General features: G+C 40.4%; 2 protein-coding genes and 1 long non-coding RNA gene across 4 annotated transcripts in view; 1 reads left to right on the top strand and 2 right to left on the bottom strand.

The window, feature by feature from the left end:
• The window catches only part of LOC127913814 (non-histone chromosomal protein HMG-14A-like), a 32,302-nt gene extending 16,811 nt beyond the window's left edge, over positions 1-15,491 (bottom strand). Inside the window, exons 1-3 of one of the 2 annotated variants that reach the window (XM_052487223.1) lie at positions 15,331-15,491; positions 14,328-14,357; positions 14,151-14,180 (exon numbers count right to left, since the gene is read on the bottom strand). In XM_052487223.1, the coding sequence (XP_052343183.1) occupies positions 14,151-14,180; positions 14,328-14,357; positions 15,331-15,345 (75 nt within the window). In that variant the 5' untranslated portion in view covers positions 15,346-15,491. The remainder of the gene's footprint in view (positions 1-14,150; positions 14,181-14,327; positions 14,358-15,330) is intronic. The other variant, XM_052487224.1, reaches the window with a different exon arrangement.
• LOC127913819 (uncharacterized) lies at positions 6,059-6,686 on the bottom strand. The gene is made up of 3 exons (XR_008086840.1): positions 6,450-6,686; positions 6,231-6,317; positions 6,059-6,167 (listed from the first exon to the last, which is right to left on the bottom strand). It is a non-coding gene; the product is annotated as an uncharacterized LOC127913819 (long non-coding RNA).
• Positions 15,492-16,417: 926 nt separating the features above from the next.
• sh3bgrl (SH3 domain binding glutamate-rich protein like) overlaps positions 16,418-25,721 on the top strand; it is a 68,440-nt gene continuing 59,136 nt past the window's right edge. Inside the window, exon 1 of the mRNA XM_052487225.1 lies at positions 16,418-16,895. Within this exon, the coding sequence (XP_052343185.1) occupies positions 16,851-16,895 (45 nt within the window). The 5' untranslated portion in view covers positions 16,418-16,850. The remainder of the gene's footprint in view (positions 16,896-25,721) is intronic.

Here is a 25,721-nt window from a genome sequence, read left to right as displayed (position 1 = left end):
CTGAGTCAATGTGGAGGCTATATACAGGGTATTACGGTACAGAGTCCGTGTGGAGGCTATATACAGGGTATTACGGTAGAGAGTCAATGTAGAGGCTATATACAGGGTATTACGGTACAGAGTCAATGTGGAGGCTATATACAGGGGGTAATAATAATAATAATATAATATAATAATATATGCCATTTAGCTGACGCTTTTATCCAAAGCGACTTACAGTCATGTGTGCATACATTCTACGTATGGGTGGTCCCGGGAATCGAACCCACTACCCTGGCGTTACAAGCGCCATGCTCTACCAACTGAGCCACATAAGGTACCGGTACAGAGTCAAGGTGGAGACTATATACAGGGGGTACCAGTACAGAGTCAATGTGGAGGCTATATACAGGGGGTACTGTTACAGAGTCAATGTGGAGGCTATTTACAGGGGGTACTGGTACAGAGTCAATGTGGAGGCTATTTACAGGGGGTACTGGTACAGAGTCAATGTGGAGGCTATATACAGGGGGTACTGGTACAGAGTCAATGTGGAGGCTATATACATGGGGTACTGGTACAGAGTCAATGTGGAGGCTATATACAGGGGTACTGGTACAGAGTCAATGTGGAGGCTATATACAGGGGGTACTGGTACAGAGTCAATGTGGAGGCTATATACAGGGGGTACCGGGACAGAGGCTATATACAGGGGGTACTGGTACAGAGTCAATGTGGAGGCTATATACAGGGGGTACTGGTACAGAGTCAATGTGGAGGCTATTTACAGGGGGTACTGGTACAGAGTCAATGTGGAGGCTATATACAGGGGGTACTGGTACAGAGTCAATGTGGAGGCTATATACATGGGGTACTGGTACAGAGTCAATGTGGAGGCTATATACAGGGGGTACTGGTACAGAGTCAATGTGGAGGCTATATACAGGGGGTACCGGGACAGAGGCTATATACAGGGGGTACTGGTACAGAGTCAATGTGGAGACTATATACAGGGGGTACCGGTACAGAGTCTATATACAGGGGGTACCGGTACAGAGTCTATATACAGGGGGTACCGGTACAGAGTCTATATACAGGGGGTACCGGTACAGAGTCTATATACAGGGGGTACCGGTACAGAGTCAATGTGGAGGCTATATACAGGGGGTACTGGTACAGAGTCAATGTGGAGGCTATATACAGGGGGTACTGGTACAGAGTCAATGTGGAGGCTATATACAGGGGGTACTGGTACAGAGCCTATATACAGGGGGTACCGGTACAGAGTCAATGTGGAGGCTATATACAGGGGGTACTGGTACAGAGCCTATATACAGGGGGTACCGGTACAGAGTCAATGTGGAGGCTATATACAGGGGGTACTGGTACAGAGGCTATATACAGGGGGTACCGGTACAGAGGCTATATACAGGGGGTACCGGGACAGAGGCTATATACAGGGGGTACCGGTACAGAGTCAATGTGGAGGCTATATGCAGGGTATTACGGTACTGAGTCAATGTGGAGGCTATATACAGGGGGTATCGGTACAGAGTCAATGTGGAGGCTATATACAGGGGGGTACCGGTACAGAGTCAATGTGGAGGCTATATACAGGGTATTACGGTACAGAGTCAATGTGGAGGCTATATACAGGGGTACCGGTACAGAGTCAATATGGAGGCTATATACAGGGGTACTGGTACAGAGTCAATGAGGAGGCTATATGCGGGGTACCGGTACAGAGTCAATATGGAGGCTATATACAGGGGGTACCGGTACAGAGTCAATGTGGAGGCTATATACAGGGGGGTACCGGTACAGAGTCAATGTGGAGGCTATATACAGGGTATTACGGTACAGAGTCAATGTGGAGGCTATATACAGGGGGTACCGGTACAGAGTCAATATGGAGGCTATATACAGGGGGTACTGGTACAGAGTCAATGTGGAGACTATATACAGGGGGTACCGGTACAGAGTCTATATACAGGGGGTACCGGTACAGAGTCTATATACAGGGGGTACCGGTACAGAGTCTATATACAGGGGGTACCGGTACAGAGTCTATATACAGGGGGTACCGGTACAGAGTCAATGTGGAGGCTATATACAGGGGGTACTGGTACAGAGTCAATGTGGAGGCTATATACAGGGGGTACTGGTACAGAGTCAATGTGGAGGCTATATACAGGGGGTACTGGTACAGAGCCTATATACAGGGTACCGGTACAGAGTCAATGTGGAGGCTATATACAGGGGTACTGGTACAGAGCCTATATACAGGGGTAGGTACAGAGTCAATGTGGAGGCTATATACAGGGGGTACTGGTACAGAGGCTATATACAGGGGGTACCGGTACAGAGGCTATATACAGGGGGTACCGGGACAGAGGCTATATACAGGGGGTACCGGTACAGAGTCAATGTGGAGGCTATATGCAGGGTATTACGGTACTGAGTCAATGTGGAGGCTATATACAGGGGGTATCGGTACAGAGTCAATGTGGAGGCTATATACAGGGGGGTACCGGTACAGAGTCAATGTGGAGGCTATATACAGGGTATTACGGTACAGAGTCAATGTGGAGGCTATATACAGGGGGTACCGGTACAGAGTCAATATGGAGGCTATATACAGGGGGTACTGGTACAGAGTCAATGAGGAGGCTATATGCGGGGGGTACCGGTACAGAGTCAATATGGAGGCTATATACAGGGGGTACCGGTACAGAGTCAATGTGGAGGCTATATACAGGGGGGTACCGGTACAGAGTCAATGTGGAGGCTATATACAGGGTATTACGGTACAGAGTCAATGTGGAGGCTATATACAGGGGGTACCGGTACAGAGTCAATATGGAGGCTATATACAGGGGGTACTGGTACAGAGTCAATGAGGAGGCTATATGCGGGGGCCTACAGAGTCAATATGGAGGCTATATACAGGGGGTACCGGTACAGAGTCAATGTGGAGGCTATATACAGGGGGTACCGGTACAGAGTCAATGTGGAGGCTATATACAGGGGGTACCGGTACAGAGTCAATGTGGAGGATATATACAGGTGGTACCGGTACAGAGTCAATATGGAGGCTATATACAGGGGGTACCGGTACAGAGTCAATGTGGAGGCTATATACAGGGGGTACCGGTACAGAGTCAATGTGGAGGCTATATACAGGGGGTACCGGTACAGAGTCAATGTGGAGGCTATATACAGGGGGTACCGGTACAGAGTCAATGTGGAGGATATATACAGGGGGTACCGATACTGAGTCAATGTGGAGGCTATATACAGGGGGTACCGGTACAGAGTCAATGTGGAGGATATATACAGGGGGTAATGGTACAGAGTCAATGTGGAGGCTATATACAGGGGGTACCGATACTGAGTCAATGTGGAGGCTATATACAGGGGGTACCGGTACAGAGTCAATGAGGAGGCTATATGCGGGGGTACACGTTAGTGAGGTTATATGAGGAAATTGAGGTAATATGTATAGCCTACCTGGTTAAATAAAGGTGTTCTCAACTAGCCTACCTGGTTAAATAAAGGTGTTCTCAACTAGCCGACCTGGTTAAATAAAGGTGTTCTCAACTAGCCTACCTGGTTAAATAAAGGTGTTCTCAACTAGCCTACCTGGTTAAATAAAGGTGTTCTCAACTAGCCTACCTGGTTAAATAAAGGTGTTCTCAACTAGCCTACCTGGTTAAATAAAGGTGTTCTCAACTAGCCTACCTGGTTAAATAAAGGTGTTCTCAACTAGCCTACCTGGTTAAATAAAGGTGTTCTCAACTAGCCTACCTGGTTAAATAAAGGTGTTCTCAACTAGCCTACCTGGTTAAATAAAGGTGTTTTCAACTAGCCTACCTGGTTAAATAAAGGTGTTCTCAACTAGCCTACCTGGTTAAATAAAGGTGTTCTCAACTAGCCTACCTGGTTAAATAAAGGTGTTCTCAACTAGCCTACCTGGTTAAATAAAGGTGTTCTCAACTAGCCTACCTGGTTAAATAAAGGTGTTCTCAACTAGCCTACCTGGTTAAATAAAGGTGTTCTCAACTGGTGTTAAATAAAGGTGTTCTCAACTACCTGGTTAAATAAAGGTGTTCTCAACTAGCCTGGTTAAATAAAGGTGTTCTCAACTAGCCTACCTGGTTAAATAAATGTTCTCAAAGCCTAAAATAAAGGTGTTCTCAACTAGCCTACCTGGTTAAATAAAGGTGTTCTCAACTAGCCTACCTGGTTAAATAAAGGTGTTCTCAACTAGCCTACCTGGTTAAATAAAGGTGTTCTCAACTAGCCTACCTGGTCAAATAAAGGTGTTCTCAACTAGCCTACCTGGTTAAATAAAGGTGTTCTCAACTGGCCTACCTGGTTAAATAAAGGTGTTCTCAACTAGCCTACCTGGTTAAATAAAGGTGTTCTCAACTAGCCTACCTGGTTAAATAAAGGTGTTCTCAACTAGCCTACCTGGTTAAATAAAGGTGTTCTCAACTAGCCTACCTGGTTAAATAAAGGTGTTCTCAACTAGCCTACCTCGTTAAATAAAGGTGTTCTCAACTAGCCTACCTGGTTAAATAAAGGTGAAATAAATTAAATAAAAAATAGTAATACATGTGTAATTACCTGCTATATATATATATATACACACATATACAGACAATACATGTAATTACCTGCTATATATATATATATACACACATATACAGACAATACATGTCTGCTATATATATATATATACACACATATACAGACAATACATGTCTGCTATATATATATATACACACATATACAGACAATACATGTAACTACCTGCTGTCTGTATGTATATATATATAGCAGGTAATTACACGTGTTGCCTGTATGTATGTGTATATATATATATATATATATATATATATATATACAGACAATACATGTCTACCGTAATTTCCGGACTTTAAGCCGCTACTTTATTCCCAAACTTTGAACCTCTCGGTTTATACAATGACGCAGCTAATTGATGGATTTTTCCCGCTTTCGCAAGATTCATGCCGCCGCCAAAAAACTGAGCACCGTCACATGATGTGACGTAAATCGAGCTCAAACTTCCCATCATTCTGATTACGGTAGTCATTTTGTCACCCTCATCATGGCAAAGACACGGAGAAATGCATATGATGCAGCTTTCAAGTTGAAGGCGATCGATCTGGCTGTTGGAAAAGGAAAGAGAGCTGCTGCACGGGAGCTTGGCCTTAATGAGTCGATGACAAGACGTTGGAAACAGCAGCGTGAGGAACTGACTCAGTGCAAAAAGACAACAAAAGCAGATGGTCCGAACTAGAAAATGAGCTTGAAGACTGGGTCAACACACAGAGAGCAGACGGCCGAGGTGTTTCAACTGTGCAGATCCGACTGAAAGCCAAAACAAACCGCAATGAAGTTTGAGGATTTTAGAGGTGGACCATCGTGGTGTCTAAGATTTATGAGACGTAAAGGCCTGTCCATCAGGGTACGGACGAGTCTGTGTCAGCAGCTCCCGACTACGAGGAAAAAGTTACAAACTTCCCTCAAATTCACTGATGCAAAGATAGCGGAGCATTCCATCGGCCTGCACGACATCATAAATATGGATGAGGTTCCTCTGACCTTTGACCTGCCTCTCACTCGGACTGTCAACAGGGAAGGCGAATCATCCGTCACGCTGAAAACAGCTGGGCATGAAAGAACGCACTTCACCTGTGTTCTGAGCTGCAACGTCATCGGGAGAAAAGCCACTTCACCTGTGTTCTGAGCTGCAACGTCATCGGGAGAAAAGGCACTTCACCTGTGTTCTGAGCTGCAACGGCATCGGGAGAAAAGGCACTTCACCTGTGTTCTGAGCTGCAACGGGGGAGAAAAGCCACTTCACCTGTGTTCTGAGCTGCACGGCATCGGGAGAAAAGGCACTTCACCTGTGTTCTGAGCTGCAACGGCATCGGGAGAAAAGCCTTCACCTGTCAGCTGCAACGTGGGAGAAAAGGCACTTCACCTGTTTCTGAGCTGCAACGGCATCGGGAGAAAAGCCACTTCACCTGTGTTCTGAGCTGCAACGGCATCGGGAGAAAAGGCACTTCACCTGTGTTCTGAGCTGCAACGGCATCGGGAGAAAAGGCACTTCACCTGTGTTCTGAGCTGCAACGTCATCGGGAGAAAAGCCACTTCACCTGTGTTCTGAGCTGCAACGTCATCGGGAGAAAAGCCTTCACCTGTGTTCTGAGCTGCAACACCTGTGTTCTGAGCTGCAACGGCATCGGGAGAAAAGCCACTTCACCTGTGTTCTGAGCTGCACGGCATCGGGAGAAAAGGCTCTTCACCTGTGTTCTGAGCTGCAACGGCATCGGGAGAAAAGCCACTTCACCTGTGTTCTGAGCTGCAACGGCATCGGGAGAAAAGCCACTTCACCTGTGTTCTGAGCTGCAACGGCATCGGGAGAAAAGCCACTTCACCTGTGTTCTGAGCTGCAACGTCATCGGGAGAAAAGCCACTTCACCTGTGTTCTGAGCTGCAACGTCATCGGGAGAAAAGCCACTTCACCTGTGTTCTGAGCTGCAACGGCATCGGGAGAAAAGCCACTTCACCTGTGTTCTGAGCTGCAACGGCATCGGGAGAAAAGCCACTTCACCTGTGTTCTGAGCTGCAACGGCATCGGGAGAAAAGCCACTTCACCTGTGTTCTGAGCTGCAACGGCATCGGGAGAAAAGGCACTTCACCTGTGTTCTGAGCTGCAACGGCATCGGGAGAAAAGGCACTTCACCTGTGTTCTGAGCTGCAACGGCATCGGGAGAAAAGCCACTTCACCTGTGTTCTGAGCTGCAACGGCATCGGGAGAAAAGCCACTTCACCTGTGTTCTGAGCTGCAACGGCATCGGGAGAAAAGCCACTTCACCTGTGTTCTGAGCTGCAACGGCATCGGGAGAAAAGCCGAATTCTGAGGCTATTCAACTCCGACACCGAAGGAGATGACTTCAGTGGTTTCAACTCCGACCCTGAAGGAGATGACTTCAGTGTTTTCAACTCCGGCCCTGAAGGAGATGACTTCAGTGGTTTCAACTCCGACCTTCAGTGGTTTCAACTCCGACCTTCAGTGGTTTCAACTCCGACCCCGAAGGAGATGACTTCAGTGGTTTCAACTCCGACACCGAAGGAGATGACTTCAGTGGTTTCAACTCCGACCCTGAAGGAGATGACTTCAGTGGTTTCAACTCCGACCCTGAAGGAGATTACTTCAGTGGTTTCAACTCCGACCCTGAAGGAGATGACTTCAGTGGTTTCAACTCCGACCCTGAAGGAGATGACTTCAGTGGTTTCAACTCCGACCCCGAAGGAGATGACTTCAGTGGTTTCAACTCCGACCCCGAAGGAGATGACTTCAGTGGTTTCAACTCCGACCCCGAAGGAGATGACTTCAGTGGTTTCAACTCCGACCCCGAAGGAGATGACTTCAGTGGTTTCAGTGCACAGGAGGAGGAAGATAGTGACCAATGACTTTCTTGGTCGGCTACTGTTTTCATTTGTCACAAACCGTGTTTCGTTAAAGCCCATTTATTTTTGTTAAAAGCCGTGTTTCGTTTAAAGGCTGTGTGAAGTTAATTTGTTTCAATGTACCGGTTGGCACCTGCGGCTTATAGACATGTGCGGCTGATTTATGTACAAAATACATATTTTTTAATAATTCTGTGGGTGAGGCTTATATTCAGGTGCGCTTAATAGTCCAGCAATTACGGTAATAATAATATGCATATATTAGCATCTGGGACTGAGTAGGGGGCAGTTTACTCTGGGCTTATATTCAGGTGCGCTTAATAGTCCAGCAATGACGGTAATTACCTGCTGTATATATAGAGACAATACATGTGTAATTACCTGCTATATAGATATATATATATAGACAATACATGTGTAATTACCTGCTATATAGATATATATATATAGACAATACATGTGTAATTACCTGCTATATAGATATATATATATAGACAATACATGTGTAATTACCTGCTATATAGATATATATATATAGACAATACATGTGTAATTACCTGCTATATAGATATATATATATAGACAATACATGTGTAATTACCTGCTATATAGATATATATACACAGACAATACACGTGTAAAGTGTAAAATGATTGCAGGTGAGGATATAGACGCGTCATAAGGTAGTGTAGAGGTTATATGACGCGTCATAAGGTAGTGTAGAGGTTATATGACGCGTCATAAGGTAGTGTAGAGGTTATATGACGCGTCATAAGGTAGTGTAGAGGTTATATGACGCGTCATAAGGTAGTGTCAGGTTATATGACGCGTCATAAGGTAGTGTCAGGTTATATGACGCGTCATAAGGTAGTGTCAGGTTATATGACGCGTCATAAGGTAGTGTACAGGTTATATGACGCGTCATAAGGTAGTGTACAGGTTATATGACGCGTCATAAGGTAGTGTAGAGGTTATATGACGCGTCATAAGGTAGTGTAGAGGTTATATGACGCGTCATAAGGTAGTGTAGAGGTTATATGACGCGTCATAAGGTAGTGTAGAGGTTATATGACGCGTCATAAGGTAGTGTAGAGGTTATATGATGCGTCATAAGGTAGTGTCAGGTTATATGAAGCGTCATAAGGTAGTGTAGAGGTTATATGACGCGTCATAAGGTAGTGTAGAGGTTATATGACGTGTCATAAGGTAGTGTAGAGGTTATATGACGCGTCATAAGGTAGTGTAGAGGTTATATGACGCGTCATAAGGTAGTGTAGAGGTTATATGACGCGTCATAAGGTAGTGTAGAGGTTATATGACGCGTCATAAGGTAGTGTCAGGTTATATGACGCGTCATAAGGTAGTGTACAGGTTATATGACGCGTCATAAGGTAGTGTAGAGGTTATATGACGCGTCATAAGGTAGTGTACAGGTTATATGACGCGTCATAAGGTAGTGTAGAGGTTATATGACGCGTCATAAGGTAGTGTCAGGTTATATGACGCGTCATAAGGTAGTGTAGAGGTTATATGACGCGTCATAAGGTAGTGTACAGGTTATATGACGCGTCATAAGGTAGTGTACAGGTTATATGACGCGTCATAAGGTAGTGTAGAGGTTATATGACGCGTCATAAGGTAGTGTAGAGGTTATATGACGCGTCATAAGGTAGTGTCAGGTTATATGACGCGTCATAAGGTAGTGTCAGGTTATATGACGCGTCATAAGGTAGTGTAGAGGTTATATGACGCGTCATAAGGTAGTGTAGAGGTTATATGACGCGTCATAAGGTAGTGTCAGGTTATATGACGCGTCATAAGGTAGTGTAGAGGTTATATGACGCGTCATAAGGTAGTGTAGAGGTTATATGACGCGTCATAAGGTAGTGTCAGGTTATATGACGCGTCATAAGGTAGTGTACAGGTTATATGACGCGTCATAAGGTAGTGTACAGGTTATATGACGCGTCATAAGGTAGTGTAGAGGTTATATGACGCGTCATAAGGTAGTGTAGAGGTTATATGACGCGTCATAAGGTAGTGTCAGGTTATATGACGCGTCATAAGGTAGTGTACAGGTTATATGACGCGTCATAAGGTAGTGTAGAGGTTATATGACGCGTCATAAGGTAGTGTAGAGGTTATATGACGCGTCATAAGGTAGTGTCAGGTTATATGACGCGTCATAAGGTAGTGTACAGGTTATATGACGCGTCATAAGGTAGTGTAGAGGTTATATGACGCGTCATAAGGTAGTGTCAGGTTATATGACGCGTCATAAGGTAGTGTAGAGGTTATATGACGCGTCATAAGGTAGTGTCAGGTTATATGACGCGTCATAAGGTAGTGTCAGGTTATATGACGCGTCATAAGGTAGTGTAGAGGTTATATGACGCGTCATAAGGTAGTGTCAGGTTATATGACGCGTCATAAGGTAGTGTAGAGGTTATATGACGCGTCATAAGGTAGTGTAGAGGTTATATGACGCGTCATAAGGTAGTGTCAGGTTATATGACGCGTCATAAGGTAGTGTAGAGGTTATATGACGCGTCATAAGGTAGTGTAGAGGTTATATGACGCGTCATAAGGTAGTGTCAGGTTATATGACGCGTCATAAGGTAGTGTCAGGTTATATGACGCGTCATAAGGTAGTGTAGAGGTTATATGACGCGTCATAAGGTAGTGTAGAGGTTATATGACGCGTCATAAGGTAGTGTAGAGGTTATATGACGCGTCATAAGGTAGTGTAGAGGTTATATGACGCGTCATAAGGTAGTGTAGAGGTTATATGACGCGTCATAAGGTAGTGTAGAGGTTATATGACGCTTCATAAGGTAGTGTAGAGGTTATATGACGCGTCATAAGGTAGTGTAGAGGTTATATGACGCGTCATAAGGTAGTGTAGAGGTTATATGACGCGTCATAAGGTAGTGTAGAGGTTATATGACGCGTCATAAGGTAGTGTAGAGGTTATATGACGGGTCATAAGGTAGTGTAGAGGTTATATGACGCGTCATAAGGTAGTGTAGAGGTTATATGACGCGTCATAAGGTAGTGTACAGGTTATATGACGCGTCATAAGGTAGTGTAGAGGTTATATGACGCGTCATAAGGTAGTGTACAGGTTATATGACGCGTCATAAGGTAGTGTAGAGGTTATATGACGCGTCATAAGGTAGTGTAGAGGTTATATGACGCGTCATAAGGTAGTGTCAGGTTATATGACGCGTCATAAGGTAGTGTACAGGTTATATGACGCGTCATAAGGTAGTGTCAGGTTATATGAAGCGCCATAAGGTAGTGTATAGGTTATATGACGCGTCATAAGGTAGTGTACAGGTTATATGACGCGTCATAAGGTAGTGTCAGGTTATATGACGTGTCATAAGGTAGTGTAGAGGTTATATGACGCGTCATAAGGTAGTGTACAGGTTATATGAAGCGTCATAAGGTAGTGTACAGGTTATATGACGCGTCATAAGGTAGTGTACAGGTTATATGAAGTGTCATAAGGTAGTGTAGAGGTTATATGACGCGTCATAAGGTAGTGTAGAGGTTATATGACGCGTCATAAGGTAGTGTAGAGGTTATATGACGCGTCATAAGGTAGTGTAGAGGTTATATGACGCGTCATAAGGTAGTGTTAGACGCGTCATATTATATGACGCGTCATAAGGTAGTGTAGAGGTTATATGACGTCATAAGGTAGTGTAGAGGTTATATGACGCGTCATAAGGTAGTGTCAGGTTATATGACGCGTCATAAGGTAGTGTAGAGGTTATATGATGCGTCATAAGGTAGTGTCAGGTTATATGACGCGTCATAAGGTAGTGTAGAGGTTATATGACGCGTCATAAGGTAGTGTAGAGGTTATATGACGCGTCATAAGGTAGTGTAGAGGTTATATGACGCGTCATAAGGTAGTGTCAGGTTATATGATGCGTCATAAGGTAGTTATTATATGACGCGTCATAAGGTAGTGTAGAGGTTATATGACGCGTCATAAGGTAGTGTAGAGGTTATATGACGCGTCATAAGGTAGTGTCAGGTTATATGACGCGTCATAAGGTAGTGTAGAGGTTATATGACGCGTCATAAGGTAGTGTAGAGGTTATATGACGCGTCATAAGGTAGTGTCAGGTTATATGACGCGTCATAAGGTAGTGTAGAGGTTATATGACGCGTCATAAGGTAGTGTATAGGTTATATGACGCGTCATAAGGTAGTGTAGAGGTTATATGATGCGTCATAAGGTAGTGTCAGGTTATATGACGCGTCATAAGGTAGTGTAGAGGTTATATGACGCGTCATAAGGTAGTGTAGAGGTTATATGACGCGTCATAAGGTAGTGTCAGGTTATATGACGCGTCATAAGGTAGTGTACAGGTTATATGACGCGTCATAAGGTAGTGTAGAGGTTATATGACGCGTCATAAGGTAGTGTAGAGGTTATATGACGCGTCATAAGGTAGTGTCAGGTTATATGACGCGTCATAAGGTAGTGTACAGGTTATATGACGCGTCATAAGGTAGTGTAGAGGTTATATGACGCGTCATAAGGTAGTGTCAGGTTATATGACGCGTCATAAGGTAGTGTAGAGGTTATATGACGCGTCATAAGGTAGTGTCAGGTTATATGACGCGTCATAAGGTAGTGTAGAGGTTATATGACGCGTCATAAGGTAGTGTCAGGTTATATGACGCGTCATAAGGTAGTGTCAGGTTATATGACGCGTCATAAGGTAGTGTAGAGGTTATATGACGCGTCATAAGGTAGTGTAGAGGTTATATGACGCGTCATAAGGTAGTGTCAGGTTATATGACGCGTCATAAGGTAGTGTAGAGGTTATATGACGCGTCATAAGGTAGTGTCAGGTTATATGACGCGTCATAAGGTAGTGTAGAGGTTATATGACGCGTCATAAGGTAGTGTAGAGGTTATATGACGCGTCATAAGGTAGTGTAGAGGTTATATGACGCGTCATAAGGTAGTGTAGAGGTTATATGACGCGTCATAAGGTAGTGTAGAGGTTATATGACGCGTCATAAGGTAGTGTAGAGGTTATATGACGCTTCATGAGTGTAGAGGTTATATGACGCGTCATAAGGTAGTGTAGAGGTTATATGACGCGTCATAAGGTAGTGTAGAGGTTATATGACGCGTCATAAGGTAGTGTAGAGGTTATATGACGCGTCATAAGGTAGTGTAGAGGTTATATGACGCGTCATAAGGTAGTGTAGAGGTTATATGACGCGTCATAAGGTAGTGTAGAGGTTATATGACGCGTCATAAGGTAGTGTACAGGTTATATGACGCGTCATAAGGTAGTGTAGAGGTTATATGACGCGTCATAAGGTAGTGTACAGGTTATATGACGCGTCATAAGGTAGTGTAGAGGTTATATGACGCGTCATAAGGTAGTGTAGAGGTTATATGACGCGTCATAAGGTAGTGTCAGGTTATATGACATAAGGTAGTGTACAGGTTATATGACGCGTCATAAGGTAGTGTCAGGTTATATGAAGCGTCATAAGGTAGTGTATAGGTTATATGACATAAGGTAGTGTAGGTTATATGTCATATAGTGTCAGGTTATATGACGTGTCATAAGGTAGTATAGAGGTTATATGACGCGTCATAAGGTAGTGTACAGGTTATATGAAGCGTCATAAGGTAGTGTATAGGTTATATGACGCGTCATAAGGTAGTGTACAGGTTATATGAAGTGTCATAAGGTAGTGTACAGGTTATATGACGCGTCATAAGGTAGTGTAGAGGTTATATGACGCGTCATAAGGTAGTGTAGAGGTTATATGACGCGTCATAAGGTAGTGTAGAGGTTATATGACGCGTCATAAGGTAGTGTCAGGTTATATGACGCGTCATAAGGTAGTGTAGAGGTTATATGACGCGTCATAAGGTAGTGTAGAGGTTATATGACGCGTCATAAGGTAGTGTCAGGTTATATGACGCGTCATAAGGTAGTGTAGAGGTTATATGATGCGTCATAAGGTAGTGTCAGGTTATATGACGCGTCATAAGGTAGTGTCAGGTTATATGATGCGTCATAAGGTAGTGTAGAGGTTATATGACGCGTCATAAGGTAGTGTAGAGGTTATATGACGCGTCATAAGGTAGTGTAGAGGTTATATGACGCGTCATAAGGTAGTGTCAGGTTATATGACGCGTCATAAGGTAGTGTAGAGGTTATATGACGCGTCATAAGGTAGTGTATAGGTTATATGACGCGTCATAAGGTAGTGTAGAGGTTATATGATGCGTCATAAGGTAGTGTAGAGGTTATATGACGCGTCATAAGGTAGTGTAGAGGTTATATGACGCGTCATAAGGTAGTGTAGAGGTTATATGATGCGTCATAAGGTAGTGTAGAGGTTATATGACGCGTCATAAGGTAGTGTAGAGGTTATATGACGCGTCATAAGGTAGTGTATAGGTTATATGACGCGTCATAAGGTAGTGTAGAGGTTATATGACGCGTCATAAGGTAGTGTATAGGTTATATGACGCGTCATAAGGTAGTGTAGAGGTTATATGATGTGTCATAAGGTAGTGTAGAGGTTATATGATGTGTCATAAGGTAGTGTACAGGTTATATGATGCGTCATAAGGTAGTGTATAATGTCTGTATCGTAGCTGGTCTCACCGCTGATAACCGGGCGGATCTCCTCTGGGGCTGCAACAGGAAGAGGAAGAGAAAACACCACAGAAAAACACACACGCTGTCAGAGATCAACTATGATGAAACAGAGCTGACAATACGAGTTCATTTATTGAATATTAATTATAGGGGATGAGTTGTAGTCGAGGATCTCGGTCTTACCTCCTCCTTGGTGTCCCCAGCGGCTCCCTGCTGAGGACAAACACAAACAAGGACAAATAAACTACTTTTATCACAACAACAACACTTTATTGGCCTTTATAAGAGCAGGCAACAGTCTACGGTGGCTCAAATTACACATTTCTTCACTGTCAGGGAAGACCCCAGATAACTTTTACATTTCAAGAAAAAAGTAAAAATGTCATAGATAATGTTAAAATAAAGGTGTTTTTAGACCCATTAGATGGAAGTGTAATGTAATATTTGAGTTTTGTTAAGAGTTTATATGTTTTTGGGACCAGTAACAGTGAAAGTTGGGGTCCTAAAGCATCTGTCTCTCTTTCTCCACTCTCTCCATCTCTCTCTTCTGTCTATGAGCTCAGGCAGGATTTGAAAACTCGCGCGGGACGGAATAAGCAAGAAGGAGGAGCAGAGTTAAGACTCCGCAGCGCCGCCCGGCGGTAGAGACACGACACTGCAGCCACCTGGGACCATGAACAAAGACAAAAAATATACATTTTTATCGAAATACGACGACGATTGCATCTTTTAACGATCAGAATTTAAACTAGGGATACGAACGAATATTCTCGGGGACATTTTGGGCGGATTGAGGGGAAAATGGCGGTAACTGAAGCGTTTCTGTTCGGTAGGTCGAAGAAGAGAGGAAGACTTGGGCTGCAAAGCATGGCTGCTGGTTGTGCTTTAACTACATGGAGACAGAGAGAGACTTCTGGCTTCCCAAAGGACAGCGACCGCCGGGGGGAAAGCAGCCTTTTAAGCCCACAAGCAATCAGAAAAAATATTCATTTAAAACACACAAAAAATACATATTATTTTTTGAAAATACCCTCCAAATAAATACCATAAATTCTCAAAAGAAATAGGTTTATAATTAACTAATCGTTGGAGAAGCGATGGCTCTCTACATTCATTTGCACGCTATCAATAGCTACCTGCTTTTCTTATTTCACAATCCTCTCTAAATAGTCACCAAACTACGTACCTTTCTCTTGGGCATATTGGATTCTTGGAGATTCTCTTTCAGATGGAACTATAAAGTGTTTAGCTGGCTAGCTGTTGTTAGTTAGGTGCATGTGAAGCCAAGTGTCTGCTGCTGCCTGGTCCGTGTAGTAAACACACAGGAACAGCCACCAGACTGGCTGAATGGGGGGAGGGGTGCGGCTAAACGCAGGATTGATGTGCTCTCCGCCAATTACCGAGCGCTATTCGCAGCTGCAGAACACGGAGAATTTGGGAACCGGTGATGTTCTTTACGCGCGAAGTGCTTCTAGCAAAGCGAGGGAAGAAAAGCCTTGCTAAAATCAAGAACATCTCCATGAAATAATAGAGAGCGCATGATTAGTACGTGCCCCTGCGAACAGAGAACATGATTTGATAGAGGTTGTGTTTAATTTGTCTTATTTCAACGGAACTCAAAGAAAATGATCTCCCTCTATTCCAAGCATCATAGAACGACTGTCTTTTATATATATTTTATTTTACCTTTATTTAACTAGGCAAGTCACCATCTACTACAACATTTTAACTTCTGCCCAAAATAAGACGAAAAATACATCAACATTTGGCTTCGTGCTTGTGGCCAACATGGCGCCCTTCTTGCTCGACACATTTTTGTTGTTCGGCTTTTCTAAATGAATCTGAGGAGAGGGAACGTTGCCGTCGCATCGTCCGGGCGCCTGTAGGTGGCTTCAGCTCCAAAGCCCAGTGTGAATGAATGAGCACTTCTCCCTGCACCCCTGGCGGCCGAGGACAGACAATACACCTCACTAAAACATCCTCAGTCTTCCTCTCTTATCTAGTCAGACACACCGAATAGAGATAGAAAGGGTGGAATATGAATGATCACCTTCAACTGTGACCAACTAGCCTTGCATTGCGTACTTCTATTAGCTATTGTAATTCATAGCCATTCATTTACTGGACTAAAATCCCCCAAAAGGCCGGATGTACCGGTATTGTAGTCGGGATGCAGTGTTTCATGTATGCCACTGGGGGGCGCTCTGAGACGCCCTTAAACCGCAACCTGGTGCGACATTGTAACCAACTGTAACTGGGTTCGATTATGACGTCATTCCAATGGATGCTACTTCTCGATACATTGTTGCATTCAGACACAAAGTGGAGCTAATGAGGGAATTCAATCAGAAGGTGAAAAGAGACATAACATTGACTGGACAGACTAGAACTAGAAGGTTATATTTTTTCTTGAAAGTTACAGTTCCTGACTCTTTACGTCCACGCATTTAGGCTGTTGAGTCTGTGGTCGACTTTTTGCCACTGATCAAGTCACGGTGACATGTTTCAACGAGAAACGGACGGTGTGAAAGAATAGAAAGAGAAGGAGAGAGGGAGTGAAGAGAAGAGGGGCGGATCGTTCAGACCAGGACTGGAGGAAGTTGTTTTGTGAGTCATCGCTGTGAAACTCACATTATTACTATTGGAACAGAGCAGAGCAAAGCATCAATCTACCTGACTGGAGCCTCGGCGACAACGCACTCTAACATGGTGATCAAGGTCTATATAGCAACCTCTTCCGGTTCCACCTCGGTAAGAACTGAACAAACGACTTTTACACATTTCATACGATTTGCAGGGGGTCGGGGGTTCTGGTGATGATGGTTTACTTACTACATGTGGGGGGGGTCTGGTATAAAGAAGGTAGGCTGCCACAGCTGTAGACTCTAGCTGGACTGTTTCTTTACCAGGCTGAGCTACTGTATATAATAACGATGTGCAGATACAGTATGTATTTCTAATCAGCAATAAGACAATATTCTCTGAGCGCCTCAGTTGGTCACCCAGTTTGAACTGACACACTGGAGAGCTGGAGACATGACTCCATTCATATTGTATCAGAAATGTGTTTTAGCCAATAGCAGCCAGTACAGTAGAAGGGTGTAGTCTATACCAGACAGTTAGTTAGTTATATGTAGTCTATACCAGACAGTTATATGTAGGCTATACCAGACAGTTAGTTATATGTAGGCTATACCAGACAGTTAGTTATATGTAGTCTATACCAGACAGTTAGTTATATGTAGTCTATACCAGACAGTTAGTTATATGTAGTCTATACCAGACAGTTATATGTAGTCTATACCAGACAGTTAGTTATATGTAGTCTATACCAGACAGTTAGTTATATGTAGGCTATACCAGACAGTTAGTTATATGTAGTCTATACCAGACAGTTATATGTAGGCTATACCAGACAGTTAGTTATATGTAGGCTATACCAGACAGTTATATGTAGTCTATACCAGACAGTTATATGTAGTCTATACCAGACAGTTATATGTAGTCTATATACCAGACAGTTATATGTAGTCTATACCAGACAGTTATATGTAGTCTATACCAGACAGTTATATGTAGTCTATACCAGACAGTTATATGTCTAGGCTTATATGTAGTCTATACAGACAGTTATATGTAGTCTAGACAGTTATATGTAGTATACCAGACAGTTATGTAGTCTACCCAGACAGTTATATGTAGTCTATACCAGACAGTTATATGTAGTCTATACCAGACAGTTATATACCAGACAGTTAGTCTATACCAGACAGTTATATGTAGTCTATTATATGTAGTCTATACCAGACAGTTATATGTAGTCTATACCAGACAGTTATATGTAGTCTATACCAGACAGTTATATGTAGTCTATACCAGACAGTTATATGTAGTCTATACCAGACAGTTATATGTAGTCTATACCAGACAGTTATATGTAGTATATGTAGTTATATGTACTATACCAGACAGTTATATGTAGTCTATACCAGACAGTTATATGTAGTCTATACCAGACAGTTATATGTAGTCTATACCAGACAGTTATATGTAGTCTTATATGTAGTCTATACCAGACAGTTATATGTAGTCTATACCAGACAGTTATATGTAGTCTATACCAGACAGTTATATGTAGTCTATACCAGACAGTTATATGTAGTCTATACCAGACAGTTATATGTAGGCTATACCAGACAGTTATATGTAGTCTATACCAGACAGTTATATGTAGTCTATACCAGACAGTTATATGTAGTCTATACCAGACAGTTATATGTAGTCTATACCAGACAGTTATATGTAGTCTATACCAGACAGTTATATGTAGTCTATACCAGACAGTTATATGTAGTCTATACCAGACAGTTAGTTATATGTAGTCTATACCAGACAGTTATATGTAGTCTATATGTAGGCTATACCAGACAGTTATATGTAGGCTATACCAGACAGTTATATGTAGTCTATACCAGACAGTTATATGTAGTCTATACCAGACAGTAGGCTATACCAGACAGTTATATGTAGTCTATACCAGACAGTTATATGTAGTCTATACCAGACAGTTATATGTAGTCTATACCAGACAGTTAGTTATATGTAGTCTATACCAGACAGTTATATGTAGTCTATATGTAGTCTATACCAGACAGTTATATGTAGGCTATACCAGACAGTTATATGTAGTCTATACCAGACAGTTATATGTAGTCTATACCAGACAGTTAGTTATATGTAGTCTATACCAGACAGTTATATGTAGTCTATACCAGACAGTTATATGTAGTCTATACCAGACAGTTATATGTAGTCTATACCAGACAGTTATATGTAGTCTATACCAGACAGTTATATGTAGTCTATACCAGACAGTTATATGTAGTCTATACCAGACAGTTATATGTAGTCTATACCAGACAGTTATATGTAGTCTATACCAGACAGTTATATGTAGTCTATATACCAGACAGTTATATGTAGTCTATACCAGACAGTTATATGTAGTCTATACCAGACAGTTATATGTAGTCTATACCAGACAGTTATATGTAGTCTATACCAGACAGTTATATGTAGTCTATACCAGACAGTTAGTTATATGTAGTCTATACCAGACAGTTATATGTAGTCTATACCAGACAGTTATATGTAGTCTATACCAGACAGTTATATGTAGTCTATACCAGACAGTTATATGTAGTCTATACCAGACAGTTATATGTAGTTATATGTAGTCTATACCAGACAGTTATATGTAGTCTATACCAGACAGTTATATGTAGGCTATACCAGACAGTTATATGTAGTCTATACCAGACAGTTATATGTAGACTATACCAGACAGTTATATATGTTATATATGTAGTCTATACCAGACAGTTATATGTAGTCTATACCAGACAGTTATATGTAGTCTATACCAGACAGTTATATGTAGTCTATACCAGACAGTTATATGTAGTCTATACCAGACAGTTATATGTAGTCTATACCAGACAGTTATATGTAGTCTATACCAGACAGTTATATGTAGTCTATACCAGACAGTTATATGTAGTCTATACCAGACAGTTATATGTAGTCTATACCAGACAGTTATATGTAGTCTATACCAGACAGTTATATGTAGTCTATACCAGACAGTTATATGTAGTCTATACCAGACAGTTATATGTAGTCTATACCAGACAGTTATATGTAGTCTATACCAGACAGTTATATGTAGTCTATACCAGACAGTTATATGTAGTCTATGTACCAGACAGTTATATGTAGTCTATACCAGACAGTTATATGTAGTCTATACCAGACAGTTATATGTAGTCTATACCAGACAGTTATATGTAGTCTATACCAGACAGTTATATGTAGTCTATACCAGACTTATATGTAGGCTATACAGACAGTTATATGTAGTCTATACCAGACAGTTATATGTAGTCTATACCAGACAGTTATATGTAGTCTATACCAGACAGTTATATGTAGTCTATACCAGACAGTTATATGTAGTCTATACCAGACAGTTATATGTAGTCTATACCAGACAGTTATATGTAGTCTATACCAGACAGTTATATGTAGTCTATACCAGACAGTTATATGTAGTCTATACCAGACAGTTATATGTAGTCTATACCAGACAGTTATATGTAGTCTATACCAGACAGTTAGTTATATGTAGTCTATACCAGACAGTTATATGTAGTCTATATGTAGGCTATACCAGACAGTTATATGTAGGCTATACCAGACAGTTATATGTAGTCTATACCAGACAGTTAGTTATATGTAGTCTATACCAGACAGTTAGTTATATGTAGTCTATACCAGACAGTTAGTTATATGTAGTCTATACCAGACAGTTATATGTAGTCTATACCATACAGACAGTTATATGTAGGCTATACCAGACAGTTATATGTAGTCTATACCAGACAGTTATATGTAGTCTATACCAGACAGTTAGTTATATGTAGTCTATACCAGACAGTTATATGTAGTCTATATGTAGGCTATACCAGACAGTTATATGTAGGCTATACCAGACAGTTATATGTAGTCTATACCAGACAGTTATATGTAGTCTATACCAGACAGTTATATGTAGTCTATACCAGACAGTTATATGTAGTCTATACCAGACAGTTAGTTATATGTAGTCTATACCAGACAGTTATATGTAGTCTATACCAGACAGTTATATGTAGTCTATACCAGACAGTTATATGTAGTCTATACCAGACAGTTATATGTAGTCTATACCAGACAGTTATATGTAGTCTATACCAGACAGTTATATGTAGTCTATACCAGACAGTTATATGTAGTCTATACCAGACAGTTATATGTAGTCTATACCAGACAGTTATATGTAGTCTATACCAGACAGTTATATGTAGTCTATACCAGACAGTTATATGTAGTCTATACCAGACAGTTATATGTAGTATACCAGACAGTTATACCAGTCTTATATGTAGACAGTTATATGTAGTCTATACCAGACAGTTATATGTAGTCTATACCAGACAGTTATATGTAGTCTATACCAGACAGTTATATGTAGTCTATACCAGACAGTTATATGTAGTCTATAGACAGTTATATGTAGTCTATACCAGACAGTTATATGTAGTATATGTAGTCTATACCAGACAGTTATATGTAGTCTATACCAGACAGTTATATGTAGGTCTATACCAGACAGTTATATGTAGTCTATACCAGACAGTTATATGTAGTCTATACCAGACAGACAGTTATATGTAGTCTATACCAGACAGTTATATGTAGTCTATACCAGACAGTTATATGTAGTCTATACCTATACAGTTAGTTATATGTAGTCTATACCAGACAGTTATATGTAGTCTATACCAGACAGTTATATGTAGTCTATACCAGACAGTTATATGTAGTCTATACCAGACAGTTACAGTCTATATGTAGTCTATACCAGACAGTTATATGTATTCTATACCAGACAGTTATATGTAGTCTATACCAGACAGTTATATGTAGTCTATACCAGACAGTTATATGTAGTCTATACCAGACAGTTATATGTAGTCTATACCAGACAGTTATATGTAGTCTATACCAGACAGTTATATGTAGTCTATACCAGACAGTTATATGTAGTCTATACCAGACAGTTAGTCTATACCAGACAGTTATATGTAGTCTATACCAGACAGTTATATGTTATATGTTATATGTAGTCTATACCAGACAGTTATATGTAGGTCTATACCAGACAGTTATATGTAGTCTATACCAGACAGTTATATGTAGTCTATACCAGACAGTTATATGTAGTCTATACCAGACAGTTATATGTAGTCTATACCAGACAGTTATATGTAGGACTTATACCAGACAGTTATATGTAGTCTATACCAGACAGTTATATGTAGTCTATACCAGACAGTTATATGTAGTCTATACCAGACAGTTATATGTAGTCTATACCAGACAGTTATATATGTAGTCTATACCAGACAGTTATATGTAGTCTATACCAGACAGTTATATGTAGTCTATACCAGACAGTTATATAGTGACAGTTATATGTAGTCTATACCAGACAGTTATATGTAGTCTATACCAGACAGTTATATGTAGCTATACCAGACAGTTATATGTAGTCTATACCAGACAGTTATATGTAGTCTATACCAGACAGTTATATGTAGTCTATACCAGACAGTTATATGTAGTCTATACCAGACAGTTATATGTAGTCTATACCAGACAGTTATATGTAGTCTATACCAGACAGTTATATGTAGTCTATACCAGACAGTTATATGTAGTCTATACCAGACAGTTATATGTAGTCTATATGTAGTCTATACCAGACAGTTATATGTAGTCTATACCAGACAGTTATATGTAGTCTATACTATACCAGACAGTTATATGTAGTCTATACCAGACAGTTATATGTAGTCTATACCAGACAGTTATATGTAGTCTATACCAGACAGTTATATGTAGTCTATACCAGACAGTTATATGTAGTCTATACCAGACAGTTATATGTAGTCTATACCAGACAGTTATATGTAGTCTATACCAGACAGTTATATGTAGGCTATACCAGACAGTTATATGTAGTCTATACCAGACAGTTATATGTAGTCTCTTATATGTAGTCTATACCAGACAGTTATATGTAGTCTATACCAGACAGTTATATGTAGTCTATACCAGACAGTTATATGTAGTCTTATATGTAGTCTATACCAGACAGTTATATGTAGTCTATACCAGACAGTTATATGTAGTCTATACCAGACAGTTATATGTAGTCTATACCAGACAGTTATATGTAGTATACCAGACAGTTATATGTAGTCTATACCAGACAGTTATATGTAGTCTATATGTAGTCCAGACAGTTATATGTAGTCTATATGTAGTCTATACAGACAGTTATATGTAGGCTATACCAGACAGTTATATGTAGTCTATACCAGACAGTTATATGTAGTCTATACCAGACAGTTATATGTAGTCTATACCAGACAGTTATATGTAGTCTATACCAGACAGTTATATGTAGTCTATACCAGACAGTTATATGTAGTCTATACCAGACAGTTATATGTAGTCTATACCAGACAGTTATATGTAGTCTATACCAGACAGTTATATGTAGTCTATACCAGACAGTTATATGTAGTCTATACCAGACAGTTATATGTAGTCTATACCAGACAGTTATATGTAGTCTATACCAGACAGTTATATGTAGTCTATACCAGACAGTTATATGTAGTCTATACCAGACAGTTATATGTAGGCTATACCAGACAGTTATATGTAGTCTATACCAGACAGTTATATGTAGGCTATATATGTAGTCTATACCAGACAGTTATATGTAGTCTATACCAGACAGTTATATGTAGTCTATACCAGACAGTTATATGTAGTCTATACCAGACAGTTATATGTAGTCTATACCAGACAGTTATATGTAGTCTATACCAGACAGTTATATGTAGGCTATACCAGACAGTTATATGTAGTCTATACCAGACAGTTATATGTAGTCTATACCAGACAGTTATATGTAGTCTATACCAGACAGTTATATGTAGTCTATACCAGACAGTTATATGTAGTCTATACCAGACAGTTATATGTAGTCTATACCAGACAGTTATATGTAGTCTATACCAGACAGTTATATGTAGTCTATACCAGACAGTTATATGTAGTCTATACCAGACAGTTATATGTAGTCTATACCAGACAGTTATATGTAGTCTATACCAGACAGTTATATGTAGTCTATACCAGACAGTTATATGTAGTCTATACCAGACAGTTATATGTAGTCTATACCAGACAGTTATATGTAGTCTATACCAGACAGTTATATGTAGTCTATACCAGACAGTTATATGTAGTCTATACCAGACAGTTATATGTAGTCTATACCAGACAGTTATATGTAGTCTATACCAGACAGTTATATGTAGTCTATACCAGACAGTTATATGTAGGCTATACCAGACAGTTATATGTAGTAGTCTATACCAGACAGTTATATGTAGGCTATACCAGACAGTTATATGTAGACAGTTATATATATGACGGTTATATGTCTATACCAGACAGTTATATGTAGTCTATACCAGACAGTTATATGTAGTCTATACCAGACAGTTATATGTAGTCTATACCAGACAGTTATATGTAGTCTATACCAGACAGTTATATGTAGTTATATGTAGTCTATATGTATACCAGACAGTTATATGTAGTCTATACCAGACAGTTATATGTAGCCTATACCAGACAGTTATATGTAGTCTATACCAGACAGTTATATGTAGTCTATGTAGGCTATGACAGTTATATACCAGACAGTTATATGTAGTCTATACCAGACAGTTATATGTAGTCTATACTATACAGACAGTTATATGTAGTCTATACTATACAGACAGTTATATGTAGTCTATACCAGACAGTTATATGTAGTTATATGTGGTCTATACCAGACAGTTATATGTAGTCTATACCAGACAGTTATATGTAGTCTATACCAGACAGTTATATGTAGTCTATACCAGACAGTTATATGTAGTCTATACCAGACAGTTATATGTAGTCTATACCAGACAGTTATATGTAGTCTATACCAGACAGTTATATGTAGTCTATACCAGACAGTTAGTTATATGTAGTCTATACCAGACAGTTATATGTAGTCTATACCAGACAGTTATATGTAGTCTATACCAGACAGTTATATGTAGTCTATACCAGACAGTTATATGTAGTCTATACCAGACAGTTAGTTATATGTAGTCTATACCAGACAGTTATATGTAGTCTATACCAGACAGTTATATGTAGTCTATACCAGTTACAGTTATATGTTATATGTCTATACCAGACAGTTATATGTAGTCTATACCAGACAGTTATATGTAGTCTATACCAGACAGTTATATGTAGTCTATACCAGACAGTTATATGTAGTCTATACCAGACAGTTATATGTAGTCTATACCAGACAGTTATATGTAGTCTATACCAGACAGTTATATGTAGTCTATACCAGACAGTTATATGTTATTATATGTAGTCTATACCAGACAGTTATATGTAGTCTATACCAGACAGTTATATGTAGTCTATACCAGACAGTTATATGTAGTCTATACCAGACAGTTATATGTAGTCTATACCAGACAGTTATATGTAGTCTATACCAGACAGTTATATGTAGTCTATACCAGACTATACCAGACAGTTATATGTAGTCTATACCAGACAGTTATATGTAGTCTATACCAGACAGTTATATGTAGTCTATACCAGACAGTTATATGTAGTCTATATATGTAGTCTATACCAGACAGTTATATGTAGGCTATACCAGACAGTTATATGTAGTCTATACCAGACAGTTATATGTAGTCTATACCAGACAGTTATATGTAGTCTATACCAGACAGTTATATGTAGGCTATACCAGACAGTTATATGTAGTCTATACCAGACAGTTATATGTAGTCTATACCAGACAGTTATATGTAGTCTATACCA

This window comes from Oncorhynchus keta, chromosome 30 (genome assembly GCF_023373465.1).
Source record: "Oncorhynchus keta strain PuntledgeMale-10-30-2019 chromosome 30, Oket_V2, whole genome shotgun sequence".
NCBI lineage: Eukaryota > Metazoa > Chordata > Actinopteri > Salmoniformes > Salmonidae > Oncorhynchus > Oncorhynchus keta.
The sequence above is the reverse complement of the archived record's forward strand: the minus strand, read 5'-3'. Positions and strand labels throughout refer to the sequence as shown.